Source organism: Adiantum capillus-veneris, chromosome 1, assembly GCF_014529385.1.
Source record: "Adiantum capillus-veneris isolate H3 chromosome 1, ASM1452938v2, whole genome shotgun sequence".
Classification (NCBI taxonomy): domain Eukaryota; kingdom Viridiplantae; phylum Streptophyta; class Polypodiopsida; order Polypodiales; family Pteridaceae; genus Adiantum; species Adiantum capillus-veneris.
The window spans coordinates 33,551,337-33,570,535 of record NC_140931.1 but is presented as its reverse complement, the minus strand read 5'-3'; the positions used below and the strand labels follow the sequence as shown (position 1 = coordinate 33,570,535).

Genomic DNA, 19,199 nt, shown 5'->3' with positions numbered 1-19,199 from the left:
AAAGTTGTCAAGGCAAGCTATACTATAACGATGGGGGAGACACTCAATTCAAATGGATCATTTTCAGCCCATGGAAAATCTTGACCTCAACCCAAATTACTCCTCAATCTAACTTGTTATCGAAGCCCTTGCTTAGAAACATGTGTATTGTTGTGGATCAAAGTTTGTGTAACTTGGCTCGCAAATCTTTTCTAGCACCTGATGTCATGCAAGGGTGTGATCTCTTGTGAGAACATGCTTGGCACTTCACATTAAAAAATCTTCAAAACATGTGCAAAAGCTTATAAAGCGGGGAACTCATATGCATTTTTTGAATGGTCATTTGAAACTATTACTGATGCCAAAGAGCGGGTCCGATCAAGAAGGAAAACAAAGGGTGAAGAATGGTATCTATTTTGCAACATGGTGGGCATTGAATGCGGCCTTCAATATATATAACAAGAAGGTGGTGATTGCTTTTCCTTACCATGGCTTCTGTCAACACTCTCGCTTGCCGTCGGCTCTGCAATCATGCTTGCCTCGTGGGCAACAAGTCTTTGTCAAAACTCTTGATGTTGGCAATGAATTTTGGAAAATTCTTGCTCTTGTATGGAGGAGATCAAAGATACCACGGTTGACCATGTGCTAAAATGCAGAAGGAAGACGAAGAAGATGTTTCGGATGAAAGTGCTAAATATAGGATTCTTCCAATCAATATGTTTTGATCATAAGGTGTGTTATGTATTTCCTATGGATGTGTGGATGCAACTGTATTTAGAGCTATGGAAAGAAGCTATAGAGATCAAGGAATTTGTGCTAACATTACTTTTTTGAGGGTGGGTGCTTGTCAATTATATAGAGTGTATTAGCTTGGATCACATCAATGTTTAGATTTGTAGTGGTCTACGGTTCATGTGTGTGCATAAATTCTTATTGTTGAGGGGAGTAAAGAGGATGCTTTGAAACATAATAGTCTAGGCTTTACATCACTTTTAAACTTCAAAATAGGTGCTTTGAAGTTACAAGGAAGTTTTTAGTCGTGTCAAAGGCTTTTGGCTTGGATTATTTCATAATTTTACGCCAGAATAATTGTGTGGTGTAACTATATAGCAAGCCGTGAACAATCACATCTAAGTGAAAAAATATGAATGATCATAGAAATGTCTTTGGGTTATGAAGAGTTAGTATGGGTTTCTGAAGAATATTAAAATCTTTAAGAATTAGTCTATTTTCACTTATAGCTCTTTGGGCCAACCTTTGTCGACAGGTTGCATTGGCGCACACAATTGGCCATGTTGTTTCCACTCTAAGCATGGCGAAGGTAGATGTTCCATTGACAATATCATAAAAAGTGTGGAGTTTGCCTTCCATATGTTGTTTTCATGCTTCTTGCTTGGCGAACACTTTCCTATTCTAGTGTATCTATCTTTGATTCCCATTACTGGAGGTTGTGGTCTTGCGGCTTTAACAGAACTTAACTTCAATATGACCAATATTGTCCAACTCACATTTGAAAGAGGCAAATGACTTCCTCATGTTGTCAAATGAGAAAGACATCAAGCTTTTGTAGATGCTTAGTTTAACCGGGTGATTGCTAATGTTCATGAGCATGCTATTCATAGGTTTTATGGGACCAATTTGGCATTAGTATTTCACAATATCACTTCCAAAAAGGGTATGAAGAAGGGAAAGTTAGTGGGGGGTCAACTACTATGCATGCCTCTCAATGCTCCCATTGGTATTTTTGACTCCTTTCACCTTTGTTGTGGAAACTCTCTCTCTCTCTCTCTCTCTCTCTCTCTCTCTCTCTCTCTCTCTCTCTCTCTCTCTCTCTCTGTCTGAGTGACGACATTGACAATTTAGTGACGGCCTTGTGAAGTATCATATTTGAAGTTTTATTGATGTGCTTAAGTGTATGTATTTTTCAAGCAAACTTCTTGCAACCTCTAATGGCTAGCTAGACTATCTATCTAGTGGCTATCTAGACCTTCCAAAGTTTAGATATATTTTGATGTGACTTTCTTTGAGGGATTAACTAGCTTTAACTAACAATTTGGAATGTAGCTTTGAAAAAAAGTGGCATGTTCTTGAAACTTAGTAGATACTTGGTGATCTCTTTACAACCCTTGAATTCTCACCTAGACCTTCAAATAGGTGGAGTCTAATAGAGTTTTTATAAGTACACCCCTTGATTACCTATAGTATAAATTTATTTGGAGAGGTGGTTGACACACTCTCTATGGACCCTATCTCTCTCTATGTTGGCACAAAGTAGGAACCAGGAGGTTAAACTAAACTTGGGAAAGGCTATTGACTCTCTCTGTCTCTGTCTCTCTCTCTCTCTCTCTCTCTCTCTCTCTCTCTATATATATATATATATATATATATATATATATATATATATATATATATATCGTATAGCATTCAATAATGAATGTAACCAAATTGGCCTATTAACTTGAGAGTAGCGGAAATTAGAGAGAGTACTTTTTGTGAAATTACTTTGTGAGCATAGCAAGTGAACGTAATTGATGGTAACAACATAAACATAGCATTTAATAAACTTGGCATGAAGAATAATTTTGCAAGAGAGAGAATTTAGAGAACATGACAACAATTGAGGATCGGATTTATGTGGAGCCGGTCCCCCCTCCAATAGGCATTTGTATTATGATTTCTCCCATCAAGAGAGACTTGTTACAATACATCTTTGTGTTCCTTATGACCTAGGTGATGCAATGAAGATCGAAAGCTTCATGCATCACAAGTATAACATAAACTTTGTAGAAAGCATTAACTATCCCGAGCCTCAGTCCCAAGACCTCAAACACCTTCGAAGGTGGAGAGAGCTAGCAGGGAATGAGGGTAGGGAAGAGGAAGAAGAAACATTTCATAGGAGAAAGAATTAGTTCCTCACTTATCATCACTCTTCTTGCTAGCATATATAATACCATAGTAATGAAGATGGAGAAGATGGAAAGCTTAAGCATTGAAGCATGGCTCTTGGTTAGATTTGCATTTCATAGCAGTGTTGGTGTAGGCTCTCAACCTCTCTACTTGCTTGGAGAAGGAGAGGGAGTTCTTGCACTTTTCACTTCACACAATGAGTGTGTGTGTGTGTGTGTGTGTGAGTGTGTATGGGAGAGTATACCCCCTAAGCAATCCCCTAGCTTCCTTGGTCGACCCCCCCTTGTAGCTCATGCTTGAACCTCATTGGACCCCTCCATGCCTAGCCAAACACAAGCAGGAGGTAAATCAAGTAACAATGGTAGCCTTGGGACAAGTGTTCCCCTTTCCCATTTGAGAGAGAGGACTTGATAAATGTAAAAATAATTAATCAAATCTTTTAATTTATCATTGACCCCTTGGGTGACCAACCAATAAGTTTCAGGCACACCATGAGGGCAACATGAGGAGGTGCTTAACAAGTGTCCCTTTTGCTTTCTTTGTACCAAGCATGCCTTGTGTGAGTGTGTGTGTGTGAGTGTATCTCATCCCCCCTCTTGTAGGGCTCGCCCCCTCCTTGTAGAGATTAGCTTTGACTTTTGTGCCACTTCAAGCCCCTCAACCTTGGGCCTGGTTCTCACCACAAGCTTGGCCCTTAAGCCCCTCAAGCTTGGGTTGGGTTCTCACCTCAAGTACATCCCTTGCATCTCAAGCATGACAAGCACCTCAAGTATCTCAATCATCAAGCACCTCAAGCATCTCAAGCATCTCAGTCAGGCACGTCAAGCACCTTAGTCATCAAGCACGACAAGCACCTCAAGCACCTTAAGCTTGGGCCGGCGGGTTCCCACCTCAAGCTCCAGCCCTAGCTTACCTATGATCAAAGGACTTTTACACTAATTATTGGAGGTCTTCAATGAAGCTAACCCTAAGGTATTATGCTCCATTGGTTAGCCTTGCTCTTTTATAGACCATCTCTCATTTGGACCCCTTTACCATTGGCCCTGTGTTGAGATAGATTCATAAGCACATGTCTATATCTTAACCCTTGTTCCCGTTTATTTTCCCATAGTAAATGGTCAGTTTAATATGAGAAAATCATTTGGGTTGGTTAGATATTAGATTTTATAACATTACCAATTTTACTTAGGGAGTAGAGGATCCCTTTTTACCCTACGACATCTTTCCAAGATGGATGACTAATCCATTTGGTGCTTGGGAGATATACTCTTTAGTCCATTTCATTTTCCCAAAGTAGAGTGACAAATTCTACTTGGTCTTTGAGAGACTTCGTCATCACAAACATGATTTTAAGCATGCATACTATTTGAATTTGTGCACAATTAAAATAGAAATATTCTTATAAGACGAAAACATGGGTCATTCAAAAGAATTTTGTACATTTGCTTACTCTAATGTAGCATTGTAAGCATTGACAAGGTTCATACTATCCTTAAGTTGTATTCCTTGCATCCATCTAGCATCTTCAAAAGGATAATTTTTGAACTTAATAAGATATTGTCATATAATCTTACCATGTCGTAGTACCTTGTCTTCATGCCAAAGGATAGCTTCGGGTTGTAGCACCTCTTCTTGGTCTTCGACTTTGGGAGGGTCTTCAATAATTGGTTCACTTGGTGGATCTCCTTTGTAGGGCTTAAGTAGGCTCACATGAAAAGCATTGTGTATGAGCCAATGGTTGGGCAACTTGAGTTGGTAAGCCGTCTCATTAATACGTTTCAAGATTTGGAAAGGACCATAGCATCTTAGCATAATACTTTTGATGGCCCGTAGGATTTTTGCCCGTGGTTTGCCTCAATCAAGCCTTAGGAAACTTAAGTAAGAACCAATCATTTTCTTTGAATGTTAAGGCCCTTCTGTGCTTGTCAGCGGTAGCTTTTTGCCTTTGTTGAGAGATGGATATAACCTCCTTAATCTTTTGAAAAGATTCTTGTAGGTCATGGCTATACTCATCGACAGCGAAGATCTTCCCATGTACTTTGAGTAGCAAGGGACTTTTAGGTCTTCCCTCAATGATCTCAAAAGGTGCTTTTCCCATAGAAATATGTACAGTATTATTTCTTCAAGAGATAAGTAATTTTTCTATTTTTGAGTATTGATCTACTTTTGTAACATAAGTCTTTAGTAGATCATGTATCGTAAAATTGGCTATCTCACTTTGGCCATCCGTTTGTGGATGGTAGGCTAACGAGAAATTCAATCTTGTTCCTAGATTTTCAAAGACACCTTTCCAAAAATTAATGGTCATTCTAGGATCTCTATCTGACACGATGGATGTTGGTAATCCATGGTATTTGAAATGAAGAGAGTTTCCATTTTGGTGTGCCTTAATAGTCTTTTTCACAAGAATAAAGTGTGTTTGCTTTCTAAACCTATCGACTATTGTCCATATTCCCGTATTCCCATGGATAGACTTGGGTAATCCAAAGATGAAATCCATGGATATATTCTCCAATGGTAAATTTGGGATAGGCAATGGCTGGAGTAATCCAGGTTGCTTCCCTTTATCATACTTGGTCTTTTGGCATACTACACATTTTGAAACATACTCTTTTATGTCCACTTTCATGGCAGGCCAATAGAAATATGTCTCTACTCCTCGAAGAGTAGGTTGAATGCCTCTATGCCCCACATAGGGAGGAGCATGGGATTCATACATAACTTTCTCATGGAGGGAATGGGTAACATAGAGCCTATTGCCATGGAGAAGATAACCATCCTGCAAGGTGAATGGTTCCTCTTTCTTTCCAAAGCAAGGGCTGACATTGTGTCTCTAAAGTCAGGGTCAGTAGCATACTCATCTATCATGGAGAATAGATCATTGTGAGTAGCTATAGACACCACATTAACTTTTGGTCGTCGTGAAAGTGCATCAGCCACTTGATTGCGCTTACCCGCAATGTGAGCAATATGAAAATTAGATTGCAAAAGAAAATTTGCCCACCTCATTTTTTTGTCGGAAAGTTTGGTTTGTGTCATGAAATACTTGAGACTTTGGTGGTCGGTTTAAAGAATAAATGGAGTCCCCAATAAATAGTGTTTCCATGTGTGTAGGGCATGTAGAACAACTAAAAGCTCTTTCTCATAAATGCCCAAGACTTGTTCATCGGTATTGAGCCTTCGGCGCTCATATGCTACAGCATGCCCTTATTGAAGCAAAACTGCTCCAAGGCAATCACCACAAGCATCACATTGGACCTCAAATGGCTTTGAGAGACCTAGAAGCATGAGGACTGGTTGGGAGGTAAGCTTTTCTTTGAGCTTATCAAAAGAATTTGCTCCTTAGCACTCCATACATACTTAACGTTCTTCTTAGTTAAGTCATGTAGTGGTCCTGCTATTTAAGAGACTTTTGCTATGAAGCGTCTATAGCATGCGCACATACCAATAAAGCTTCTTAGCTCATGTAGATTCCTTGGATTAGGCCATGCTTTTATTACCTCTAACTTTGATGGATCCATACGGATACCATCTTGAGAGATAATAGGACCTAGGTATTGAATCTCTTGAAGGAAAAATTTGCTTTGCTTTTGGTTGAGAAAAAGCTTGTTCTTCCTCAATGCTTGAAAAATCACTTGGAGATATTGCTTATGTTCCTCCAAAGACTTGGAGCAGATGATGATATCATCAAAGAACACTCCAGTGAATTTGCGGTAAGGTCTAAAAATTTTCTCCATTAGACGACTAAACGTAGTTGGTGCATTAGTCAAGCCAAAAGACATGACTAGATATTCATAAAAGACCAAACGTTGTCAAAAATGCGATCTTTAGGATATCTTCATCCACTATCCTTATTTGATTATAGCCACTTTTAAGGTCAATCCTATTGAAGTAGGTAGAGCCTTTTATGGATTAGTGCTCGATAGTCCACACACATACAGTATGTACCATCTTTCTTTTGTACTAAAAGGACTGGAGAACAAAAGGGAGAGTAACTAGGCCTCATCATCCCTTTGTCTACCAATTCATGTACCTGCCTCATGATCTCCTCTTGTTGAGCTTGTTAGGCGGTGAGCTTCCTGGAAGGAGCTCAATGCGATGGTCATCATCCCCTCGTGTTGGAGGTAAGTCCATAGGGATATCGTCGATGAATACATCTTGGAATTCTTTTAGAAAATTAGACAAGTCTAACTCCTCTTGATTCCTACCATTTACATTTGATGAACATTAGGATCTTTTAGAGACTCTTTGGCAAAAATCATGTACGCAGAAACTCAGCTCTTCATTGATTTATCAAAAGCGGGAGGATTTACAAGTAGAATAGTGCAACTACGCTCACTAGCATCTATATACATGTTTTTCCTCCCTTTAGGTGAAGTAGATTCTCCTTTTAGGGAGCTTTCGAAGCCATGTGATTAACCATGGCGCCCCTATGATAGCATCCTCATGTTGGAGTGGAGAGATGAAAAAGTTTTCTTTGTCGACATAGCTTTGGACATGAAGCCTCAACTTCCCAATCAAGGGAGTAACGGAGGCTTGCTGTCCCTTGAAAGTTGTGTCAGTCATTACCATATCTCACATCTCCAAATCTTGAATGCCCAACTTGGTGGTCAACTCCGTTGATATGAATTTGTGAGTAGAGCCAGGGTCAAACAAGATGAAGGCATCATGCTCCTTACCTTTTTCCAAGCATAGGAAAGTGATGATCCTTTGCAATGAACATCCTCTTTTGGAGCTTTGATGGTGGAAGCCCTAGGAGTCTCATTGCGAGCATTCTTCTTGGGGCAAGAACAATAGCCATCCCCACACTTGAAACACTTATGGTCGTTGCAAAAAGCTTCAAGCTCTTCAAGAGAGAGTTTTTTTTTGCCTTTGTAAACTCCCTTCTCCCTTGACCGATTGTTGTTGTTGTTGTTGGAAGTGCCTTGGGAAGAATTTTGAGCATTGGTTTTTCCCTTTGCAACATTTTTGTCTTTGTTTTCCATGGGCTTGACATTCCGTCTAGCCCCTTGATGGAAATTGATGCGTGAAGCAACCATGGTGTGAGGGATTACTTCCTGATAGAACTAGGCTACTGAGAGTTGATTGATTCAGCCATCTCCCGCACAGAATTGTTACTTTTGCTCAGCAAAGTCTATTTTTTTGAAAGACAGTAGCCTTGAGATGTAAATCCCAAAACTTGTCTACATACTTGTGGATAGACTCATGAGAGAGAAGGTTCAAGATGCGCCATTCGGTAAGCACTTTGTCTTTTGCATCACTTGCAAGAAATTGCTTCATGATGGAAACTCGTAGAGTTTTCCATGTCTTTGGGGCTTCGTCGTTGCCATGAAGGCTAGCCCACCATTGACGAGATGATTTTTGGAAGTGCATAGCTACATGGCGTAGCTGGGAGGACTCTGTGAAGCCCTCGTCTCCAAAAGCCGCATCCAATTGTTGGATGAAGGCCAACACTTTGTCAGTAGCACCAAAGGTGCCATCATAGGTGAGAAAAGAAATACTCTTTCCTCCCTCTTTGAACTTCTTTAGTTTTTGTGACCTTCGCCATGCAGGGTATGATTTACGATGTCCTCCCCTCTTGTATTCTCTAAGAGAATATCCATAACTTTCGTCGGAAGAGGAGGAACATGAAGAAGAAGAAGAAGAGGGTGACCTCTTTTTTGCCCTTTTCTTCCTTTGTTTCCTCTCTTCCGTTTCGGAATGACGAGGAGAAGGACTGTGTGTTAATCTTTTCCTCTTGGGAGGAGTTGGCGATCATCGAAACCACCATCTTCGTGGAGCCACATCTTCAGAGGAACTTAAAATTTCATTGCTTTCTTGCTCTTTGGATTCCTCCTCTCGTATATGGGAGAGAGTCTTCTTTTGGGGGTCTCTTTAAGAGGCCTTCTAAGCTCTCTCTCCACTTGGAAAGGAAAAAAAAATCCCATAAGCGCGAAGTTGTTGAGTAACTTCGTCTTGCAAACCAAGGTTGCCCATAGCTGCAAGCTAGTTACGAGATAATTTACAAACATTGGGGAATCATTATTAGCAGCTTCATGTGCAAAATCAAAGCTATCAATGTTCATTCTACTCTCTTGATTATTGTCAGCTATTGTAACAAAATTTGTGTACGTACTTAGTGTATGCTTTGGCAATTCAAAACCTTAGTTGCCACTCCTCTTAGCCTTTGAAAATTGGCTCTTAAGTATCTATACCCACGACTCTAAGTGGTTAATTATAGAGAGTAGTGGAGTAGGTCTAACATATTAGAGGCCGAGGGCTAGCTCCTTTCGGACTTCTTATGGCTCAATAATGGTAAAGCCGTAGGTCTATAAAGAATCTGTTATTAAGTCCAAAGCTCCCGAGGTGTGCACCATATCCCACATAGTGGTCTCAACAAAACCAATAATAGATCCCAATTCCACTTGCCCTAATATAATCAACAAAATCAACCATTTATAGGCTACTTAAGGACCGCTCTTCTTAAGCAAGAAAAGAGAAACCAAATACTCTGATACCAATGTAATGGAATTGGCCTATGAACTTGAGAGTAGTGGAAATTAGAGAGTACTTTTGTGAAATTACTTTGTGAGCATAGCGGGTGAACATAATTGATGGTAACAACATAAACATAGCATTTAGTTAACTTGGCATGAACAATACTTTTGCAAGAGAGAGAATTCAGAGAACATGACAACAATTGAGGACCGGATTTATGTGGAGCCGGTCCCTCCTCCAATAGGTAGTTGTATTATGATTTCTCCCATCAAGAGAGACTTGTTACAATACAATCTTTATATTCCTTATGACTTAGATGATGCAATGAAGATGGAAAGCTTCATGCATCACAAGCATAACATAAACTTTGTGGAAAGCATTAACCCTTTCGAGTCTGAGTCCCAAGACCTCAAACACCCTCAAAGGTGGAGAGTGCTAGCAGGGAATGAGGGTAGGGAAGAGGAAGAAGACACATTTCATAGGAGAAAGAATTAGTTCCTTAGTTATCATCACTCTTCTTGCTAGTATACATAATAGCATAGTAATGAAGATGGAGAAGATAGCAAGCTTAAGCATTGAAGCATGGCTCTTGGTTGGATTTGCATTTCATAGCCAAGATGTTGGTGTAGGCTCTCAACCTCTCTACTTGCTTGGAAAAGGAGAGGGAGCTTTTCACTTCACACAATGAGAGAATGTGTGAGTGTGTGTGGGAGAGTATACCCCCTAAGCAAGCCCCTAGCTTCCTTGGTCAAAACCCCCCCTTGTAACTCATGCTTGAAGCTCATTGGACCCCTCCAGGCCTAGCCAATCACAAGCAGGAGGTAAATCAATTAACAAGGATAGCCTTGGGACAAGTGTCCCCCTTTCCCCTTTAAGAGAGGGACTTGATAAATGTAAAATCTTTTAATTTATCATTGGGACCCTTGGGTGGCCAACCAATAGGCTTCATGCACACCATGAGGGCAACATGAGGAGGAACTTGACAAGTGTCCCTTTTGCTTTCTTTGTACTAAGAATGCCTTTTGTGAGTGTGTGTGTGTGTGTGTGTGTGTGTTCTCTCTCATCCTCCCTCTTGAAGGGCTCACCCCCTCCTTGTACGGATTAGCTTTGACTTTTGTGCCACTTCAAGCCCCTCAACCTTGGGCCTAGTTCTCACCACAAGCTTGGCCCTTAAGCCCCTTAAACTTGGGCTGGGTTCTCACCTCAAGTACATCCGTTGCATCTCAAGCATGACAAGCACCTCAAGTATCTCAATCATCAAGCACCTCAAGCATCTCAATCCTCAAGCACCTCAAGAAGCTTAGTCATCAAGCACGACAAGCACCTCAAGCACCTTAAGCTTGGGTCGGCGGGTTCCCACCTCAAGCTCATCCCTGGCTTACCTAAGATCAAAGGACTTTTACACGAATTATTGGAGATCTTCAATTAAGCTAACCGTAAGGTCTTATGCTCCATTGGTTAGCCTTGCACTTTGATGGACCATCTCTCATTTGGACCCCTTTACCATTGGCCTCGTGTTGAGATAGATCTATAAGCACATGTCTATATCTTAACCCTTCTTCCCGTTTATTCTCCCACATAAAATGATCAGTTTAATATGAGACCTTTATGACAATGAATTTCTAAGTTGATAAGTTATCTCGGGAATGGATAACAACTAGGGATGGCTATTGACACCTATCTACAAACTAGCTATAATTAATGTTCTATATTTTTTTGCTTTTGGATGGTGGCAGGTAACATCTCTCCTCCTTATATCTGGAACATGGATGGTCAACTATGTCATTGTTAAATTTATTCTAGCTCTCAAAGAAACTCTAGGATGTTGTAAACTCTAAATATGAGTATCAATTATATCATGGTTTTGTCAATATTTCATTATATTTTTCTTTTTCTAAACCATTATATGACCTTTATTAATAACTTTGAGGCCTAATATCGATGTTAGCAACTGTGGGACTAATACTACTCACACACACAAAGTTATCTCCACACAATGTGAAGGCATGGACATCTTAGGATTACATATCTATTTATGTACTCAGTTAGACATAATGCTACCCCTCTATGAAATGAAACGGCTGGACATCCTAGGATTATGTATGCTACCCCTCTATGAAATGAAACGGCTGGACATCCTAGGATTATGTATTTACTTGTTTACTTATATACTCATTTAGGTATAATGTCTTTTATCAACTTATTATTACTTGTTGGCTTTTACTTTTGATAATACATGGTTGTCCTTGTTTTTACATTCCACAATGTGCATGGATTTACTGCCCTTGAGGGTTCTCTTGAATATTGATCTCTAATATTAAATTGCATGAGCAAGCAAGAAACATTCTTTTGAATTGGCCTTTAATCTGGTGAAGGTCATAACCCAAAATATATTCTTGTTTCACATATGCTGATAATAATGATCTTTGTATTTCTTGTTTATGTTCTTTTCTGCAAATTCATCAATGGATTCTTCATTGAGGGCTTTGATTGGCTACACTACCCTGGAGGGCACTCTTAATTGGTTAATACTAGCCTTCTTTGATTGATAATTGATGGGTTATCTTTGATGTCACTCTTAGCATCTTTCGAATATTCAAAATATTCGAGCATAGCTTGAACGATGGCTACGCTCGCAAGGACAACTTTCAAAACAATAATTTAGCTAACATTCTCACATTCAATGTGGTCGGTGACGATCAGCTGGTGTGCAAACTTGAGATTATGGTGTTGAGTAACCGTGTATTCATTGTAGCATTACTTTCTTGTATTTTCCGCATTCCTTTATAAAACATCTTACAATGCTCTTATTTTGTAGATGGAACCATCTTTCACAACGAACAAACTTGCACAGGCAACAAAATTACAACGTACATACCCTAAAACTAGAGCCTTTCAACCTCCTTCAATATGTGCTCTCATTAGCAAGTACTCCCAAAAAGACGAGTTTTAGTGACTAGCATTTTTTTTAAACAATCTTTTGATTGAATTATCATATGCATCAACCAAAGCTAATAAATACACCCACTTTTCGTCCTAAGGTGCGGCGCGGGCATAAACATGGTTGCACCCACTTTTCGTCCTAATGTTTTCAACACCACCTCCATGTCAAGTGTTGTCCATATAACCCACCAATATTCCGTCCACATTGCGAGATATGTGTGTCCACTCTTTCATGATATAGGCCCAAAATGAGGAGGTTTGCAATCACAAGACCTGCACATAGAAACACCCTCCATAACCTCCATGAAATATGTTGTGCCCCATACATTGCCCAACATTCCATATTAACTTTCGACACAATTTTCCATGCTATTAGCATGAGGAGGTTTGCAAATACAAGACCTCCAAATATGTACACGGGAATTTACAAGAATAGCTTCAAGCTATCCGACCTAGCTTGATGCGGGTAATTTAACCCAGCTTTGTAGGCGGCACCACCACCATCAGTTCCCTAAGTACTTACCAAGTGTATAAACCATATATTGGACGCTCACTATTTACATCCATAGACACTCATTCTAAAAGAGCTTCCACACAGGACATGCTTCTCAAGCATCAATTTGAACTGTACAGAAGATACAGCAGTAACTACTTTTTATATCCATGTCACTGGACACGTATAACTGAAAGATTTGGAAGAAAAGTTGCTTGAAGCTTTTCTACCGCTGGCATTGTTACTTTGCATGCCTGTAGTGCGAGGGAAGTCAAGTTAGAGAGGGATCTCAAATGTTGAAGCCCTGCATTTGTAACCTTTGTGTTTGAAATATTCAAAGAAACAAGGCCCGTCATACCTGCAACATATCAAGGCGCCAATGAAACTTGTAGAACATTCTTAACTCTTTACACACAAATTACTGTTGAGACAGGGCTGCACTCATGTATAGAAAGTCATAACATTCGGCAGACTCAGACCCTCTTAGAGAGGTAAAAGCTTCCCTCCCCAAAATCTTAAACAATGATGTTTTACCGATAAGCTAATGCTTCAAGGAAGTCAAATTTTGTATAGTAGTGCTGGTCATCTATCATAGCTGGTGGGTACCCTATGTGCACAAAGTATCTCTACATCACTGTGGCATGTATGAAAAAGGTAATGTGAACCACCACAGGAGGTGCGTAGTTCCATGCTATGTGCCCCTGATCCAGACTGAAGAAAACTGAAGTGCCGCCCACTGCCTGAGAAAGACCCCCTTACAACACTCTCCTGCTGCAGCTTTTGTATCCCAATGACTGCGCAAAGTGTGCAGTAGCTTCCACCATATCTGAACTGATGCGTCAGTCATCGAGATAATCCACAAAGTAATACTGCATATGGTGACAAAGACAATGCCGCAAGGGTGGAAGTCCAAATCATGCACCGTGGAATGCAGCATGTCCAACATGCCCATATTTCTATCCAAATCGGTAAGAAAGAAAATCGGATCTGTCCTTGTCCCCTCATACAGCAACTATGACCCCGAAAAATGTTAAGATGGCAGCCCCCCAGCTTCGCCCCAAGTTTGAAGTCACCAAGCCTCGTTGCAGACCTGCTTGGCATAACTGCCAACCAGACAAAATGAGCACACAGGCATAACCAGAAACAATGTCGCAAGCACTGAGGAGTCTGTGATACATCCCTGGCAAGTAGGGTCATGGCCAGAGCCAGACTGGGTAGCCCCCGAGCCAACAGGTACTCCCCCATGAGCTAGCATCTACATGAAGTATAAATGCGCCTGCTGATGCTCAAGTCCCAGATACATGTCCAAAACTGTGAAAGGACAGGACAGCATGTGAAATCTGTTGATCAAGCCAAAGTTGCATATGCAAGGATGATAGGTAGCCTTGTCAATATGCATATCCCAGTGCGCACAGAACAAGAGAGAAGCTCCCGGTGTCTCACAAGAAGGCCACATCCACACTCCTGGATCGCAAGCCAGCCCCGACAGTGGCAGATTCAGAACAGGAGTGGATACACAGATGCCCTCTTACCACAAGAACCAACTAAACGAATGGGCTGCATAAAAGATAAGGAAAGTGGGAAGAGTCCCCCAAAGCTCGACCTATGGTGACCCACCATCTAGAGGGGCCGAAAAGACAATGGAACCACACCATGCATAAACGGGGCAAGTAGGAGAAGCAAAGAATCCATCATGAATGGGCAAGTCTCTCTCCCCACAAGCTCAGCATGCCAAGCATCGGGAATAGCTGCCTCAATCTCAGCCATACGTACAGCAACCCCTCTGGGCTGCAAACTCCCGACTGATATACTCAGCATCAATCAAAGTAGCCTATAACCGCTGAGCATAGAGTGAGCTGGTATTTCATCCCATTTGGTCCAATCAATACCAGTCATCTCTGCCAACAGAGGGCCATCATGATCTCTGACATATATTTCCAAATCAACAGCCAAACATCTTGGCTTCTATCGATTACACCACCCCTCACCTCTCTGACAATAAGCACAGAGAACCTAGCTGTACAAGGAGGTGCATCAGTGCATAAGTAATGGACAACATCTCCAAGGACCGCCTGCATCCAGAAAACCAAATCAGGCACACTGCTAAAGGAAATGATATGAGAATGCCTTCCAAGGCTCATAACCAGGGAATAGACCTCTCCCAATGAACTTGGAAAGCAATGCACAACACTACAACTCCTGATCAATGATAGTCAATCCTCCCTCCGCCCTGGGCATAATGACAATGGGCCAAGCCACACATGACTAAGTGTCTCAAGCCTCGACCGAACGACCCCAGAGAAATTGCAGACCAGGGGGGTGCAGCTATGATAAGACTCCTTTGTGCAATGTCCAACAGGATGTAGTGTACCAAACTGTCGCAAGAAGGACCTGGTTCACAACGAAAGCCCTGTCTGCTAGAGATAGATGCATCGAGGACCAATGGCAAGGCTTCCTCCATATAGACTTCAGGGCTGGCTCAAACCGAATATATACAATGATGTCAATACTCACTTTAAATAACGACAGCTATGACCATTAGCTACCCAAGTAAAGTCATCCGAGAGACCCCAATGACACTCCTCTACACATACCAGAAACCTGTGGGACTTGTGTCACTACCACTGGCTAAGCAGAAAACTGAAAGTGTTCTACCCAAACTGTCAAGGGCATGTGCATCATAATCCGAGACAAGTAAAGTGTCATTTGCATACTCCTAACCCAAGAGCTCCCCTCAAGCCCCCCAGTCAATGGCCACACGGAGGGGGCAATGCTGTAGAGACTTGCCCTGTAGATAGGGCGACATAGCCTCCGCAAAAAAGAGAGATACATATGGAGAAGGGGGCATCCGTACTGCACCTAACAGGATAAGCCAAAGCGTTCGTCTTTGTATCCACCAATAGCAACCGCACTAGAGGCGGATCTATGGAGAATATATACCGAGAATCCATCGCGTTGAAAATCTCATCCGCTGCGAGGTACCCTCTAGAAAGTGCCAATCTACTCAATCATATGCCTTCTCAAAAATGAGGAGGACGATAGCAAGTAGCTGGCTAGATGTGACGCAGACCTGGTGAGAAAGTTCCACCGTGTCGCAATCACGTGAACCAATATCTTATACACAGAGAACATGAGTATGATAGGACTCCATCGGGGAAGACTGGAGGTTTCAATACATAGATACCAAACTCTCAATGGTGCAAAAAGAACTGTCAAGACAACTCATCCTCCTGGATAAGAGAAACTGTCAATACCACGAACTGCAGCCTGCATCTCAGTCATCATAAACAGTTTAAATAACATGTGACGCATCTCCTCAGTCACCACAGGACGTACATGTGACCAAAACTCCTCTCTGGCAGAGGAAACTGAATCTTCCGTGAAGAGGGTATCATAATAATCAGAGGCCATAGCCATCAGGGTCAGTACGCAATGTGTCAGACTAATCTCTAGGCACTCACAGAGTACTCTGAGCAAGGTGCTCTCAGAAGTGTGACAAAAAACCTTATTCATCCTATCTGCTTGGGCAATCCAAGTCAATATCAAAGCATGATAGGATTTAGCAAGAAAGTAACTGCCCTCTTAGTTGCCCTTGGTAAGATGCCTCTCAACTAAATAACGCAATCTTATACGGTATACCCTGCAAAACATTATGCATGATGTGCACTCGGGCTTTGCTTTGTCCTACAACCATATTTTCCATGCAAGCCAAATTAATAGTCCTGTGTTTGTGTGAGAATCGTGCTAAACAATGCATTTCAAACCCAGTTCTCAATGAATATAACTAGTTCTCGCTTTGCTTAAAACAAAGAGAGCGCTTACCACTGAGAAACTCTAGAGAATGGTCTGTAATAAGGAAGTTCTGGGACAAATTTAACGAAGTCATAGCCGTGAGGTCTCTAAGATTTTTTACACCAATATCAGATATGCCACCTCCACAAAGTTCCAAAGATTGCAGCTTCTTGAAACCTGGAAAAACATAAAACCCAGTCCATGCTCATTTGCAGAATGTGCATGTTTTTGTCTTTTCGACAAAAAATAAACAGGTTTCTAACAAGATAGTAAAGGATTACACTTCAAGCAGGCTGTTCCATAATCTGTAATCCTAGCTCCAAAGAGGTCCAGATGCTTTAAATTCGTCAAACCTGATAATGTGGGAAGTGATTCAGAATGAGCATAAGTTAATCTATAAATAAAGCTAGCAAGAAGATTTTCTCTATCAGATAAGCCATCCGCTGCCTAAACAGTAGGCCATCGAAAGATAACCATAGCCACAGCATTTAGCAGTTCAGTAGAATTTCCTATTCGAAGATGCCAAGGCAGATGTTCATGAATAAAAAAGAAGTAAAGAACCTTACCCGTTAGAGCAGCTAGACCCGTGTCCGTCACTTGTCGGACATCAAGATTAAGAGAAGTCAGAGACGTCAATCCTGCTAAAGTCCCTAGACCATTGTCTGACACATTTGTGAAAGACAGGTTCAAACTCTCTAGCTTCTCCAAGCCTGCCAATAATGGGAGGACAAACAAGTAATCGTTTAGTCAAATAATGTATCTTAGATGAATTTGGGCACATTGTAAACAAGAGGACACCAGATATGGAACGAAGACCCAAGCTGCCAACATCGGAGTCAGAGACGTCCAAACTCCTCAAATTCACCAGATCTGTCAACACCATTGTTCAAGGCATTAATTACTTTCTTCCTATCTCACACCAAGCCACATGAATGGTGCAAGACCCATACAAATACCTTTGAGAGATTCGAGGCCTGCATCGCCAACTTTGCAAGAATCCAAATTCAGCTCCTCCAAATTTGTCAGGCCTTGAGTTAAAACAAATGTATGAAACACCCATCAGTGAGATGTACTCGATTACAGAAATAATCCATGAACACATTTCAAAAGTAAAAACACACCCTAAATCCACTATCAAGAAAGCTGACAGAGAACATAAGTGCTTGGTATACATAAAAGATAAGGCATTTAAACTATGCCTTGATCTCCATACTGTCCACAGCATTCTGCATAGAGTAAGTAATTATATAGGGAGAACACATACAGTAGGATGATTATGTACCTTTTAAGTAAGCCATCCCTGCATCAGTAACGTCATTGTAGGCCAGATTTAGAATCCGCAAGTTCACAAGTCCTACAAAAGCCCACTTGACTACTTCATTCTGTGTCATAACAAAATACCTAAATTAACTTGAACTAGCAACCTCAACTCCCTTTGGCAATACCCAAAAGGAAAGTGCAAGGTATAGATTCATGGTAGACATCCACAAGACAATCTAACCTTAAGTTGCATCATGCATATTAAATACTACGACATCCCCACTAACGTAGTCAGTGCCAAATAGTTACGGTAGAACAATGTAGCAATATATGCCTCCATGAAAGGTCTGTGTTCTGGGTTTTTTAATGGCTCTAAGAACGTTATTCCTGTAATAAGCAACCTTTCCTCATTTGCTGTATAACCCCTATCTTTTTCTCCCTTTTTTCCAATTGCCAAATATCGATATCATTAATTCTTTCAAAATCCATGGGCTTTGTATCGAACATTCCTTCTAATATGGAGAATAGACCACAGAGTGTCTGTTTGGGTCTGACTCGTTTAATCCTACCATGTAGGTGACTCAATTATGATGCACAATGAAGCCTATGTATGCCAGTTATGCTCCTACACTCACTCATAAAGGAGAAATGAATAAAAGGATGAAGAGTTCCCCCCTTACTGTCACAATTTCGGATTCAGCAAGAAAAGCCTAATCCTACCATGTAGGTGACTCAATAATGATGCACAATGTATGACAGTTATTCTCCCACACTCACCCATTAAGGGTAAATGGGATAAAAGGATCACAAGTTTCCCCGTTACTCTCACAACTTCGGATTCAGTGATCGCGCTCACCCCCAGGAAAGGGTAAAACAACTCCATGACAGCCTTATAGTCAACTTGGAGGACAATGACAGCCTCAAATAAGTCTTGCCCTTGGCAAATAATAATGTTCCGTGACTACACATCCATGTTGGCATGGGCCACCAGTCCATGATGGACAAACACTAGTAAATTTGAGAAGACAAAACATTTCCACCTTAGTCCAGCTCCTCATCACTTCTAGGTCCATCCTCTTGAATGTTTGAAATTTTAAAGCTTCTATCTTTTCTTCTCCCTTCTCCAATTTCTCCTGCTCTTCTTCTTCATCTTCTTCGTCTTCTTCTTCTGCTGCTGCTGCTTCTTCCTCCTCCTCCTCCACCCCCCCCCCCCCCCCCCCCCCCCCCCCCTTTCCTCTCCTCCTCCTCCTCCTCCTCCTCTTCCGTAATCACATCTCCTCTCCTTCTTCCTCTTCCTCTTCCTCCTCTCCATAATCCATATTCCTCTTAAGAAACAACACCCACCTTA

The 19,199-nt window shown here is 41.2% G+C and overlaps 1 protein-coding gene and 1 pseudogene across 2 annotated transcripts in view; one reads left to right on the top strand and one right to left on the bottom strand.

Moving 5' to 3' along the window:
- Nucleotides 1-337: 337 nt before the first annotated feature.
- On the top strand, nt 338-11,201 carry LOC147464528 (glucose-6-phosphate/phosphate translocator 2, chloroplastic-like; annotated as a pseudogene).
- A 1,379-nt stretch (nt 11,202-12,580) lies between these two features.
- LOC147464527 (uncharacterized) overlaps nt 12,581-19,199 on the bottom strand; it is a 42,487-nt gene continuing 35,868 nt past the window's right edge. The window contains exons 10-16 of one of the 2 annotated variants that reach the window (XM_086515394.1): nt 17,874-17,945; nt 17,548-17,619; nt 17,390-17,461; nt 17,158-17,301; nt 16,873-16,944; nt 16,622-16,768; nt 12,581-13,053 (exon numbers count right to left, since the gene is read on the bottom strand). In XM_086515394.1, coding sequence (XP_086371520.1) covers nt 12,962-13,053; nt 16,622-16,768; nt 16,873-16,944; nt 17,158-17,301; nt 17,390-17,461; nt 17,548-17,619; nt 17,874-17,945 — 671 coding nt within the window. In that variant the 3' untranslated portion in view covers nt 12,581-12,961. Of the gene's footprint in view, nt 13,158-16,621; nt 16,769-16,872; nt 16,945-17,157; nt 17,302-17,389; nt 17,462-17,547; nt 17,620-17,873; nt 17,946-19,199 lie in introns of both variants that reach the window. The other variant, XM_086515386.1, reaches the window with a different exon arrangement.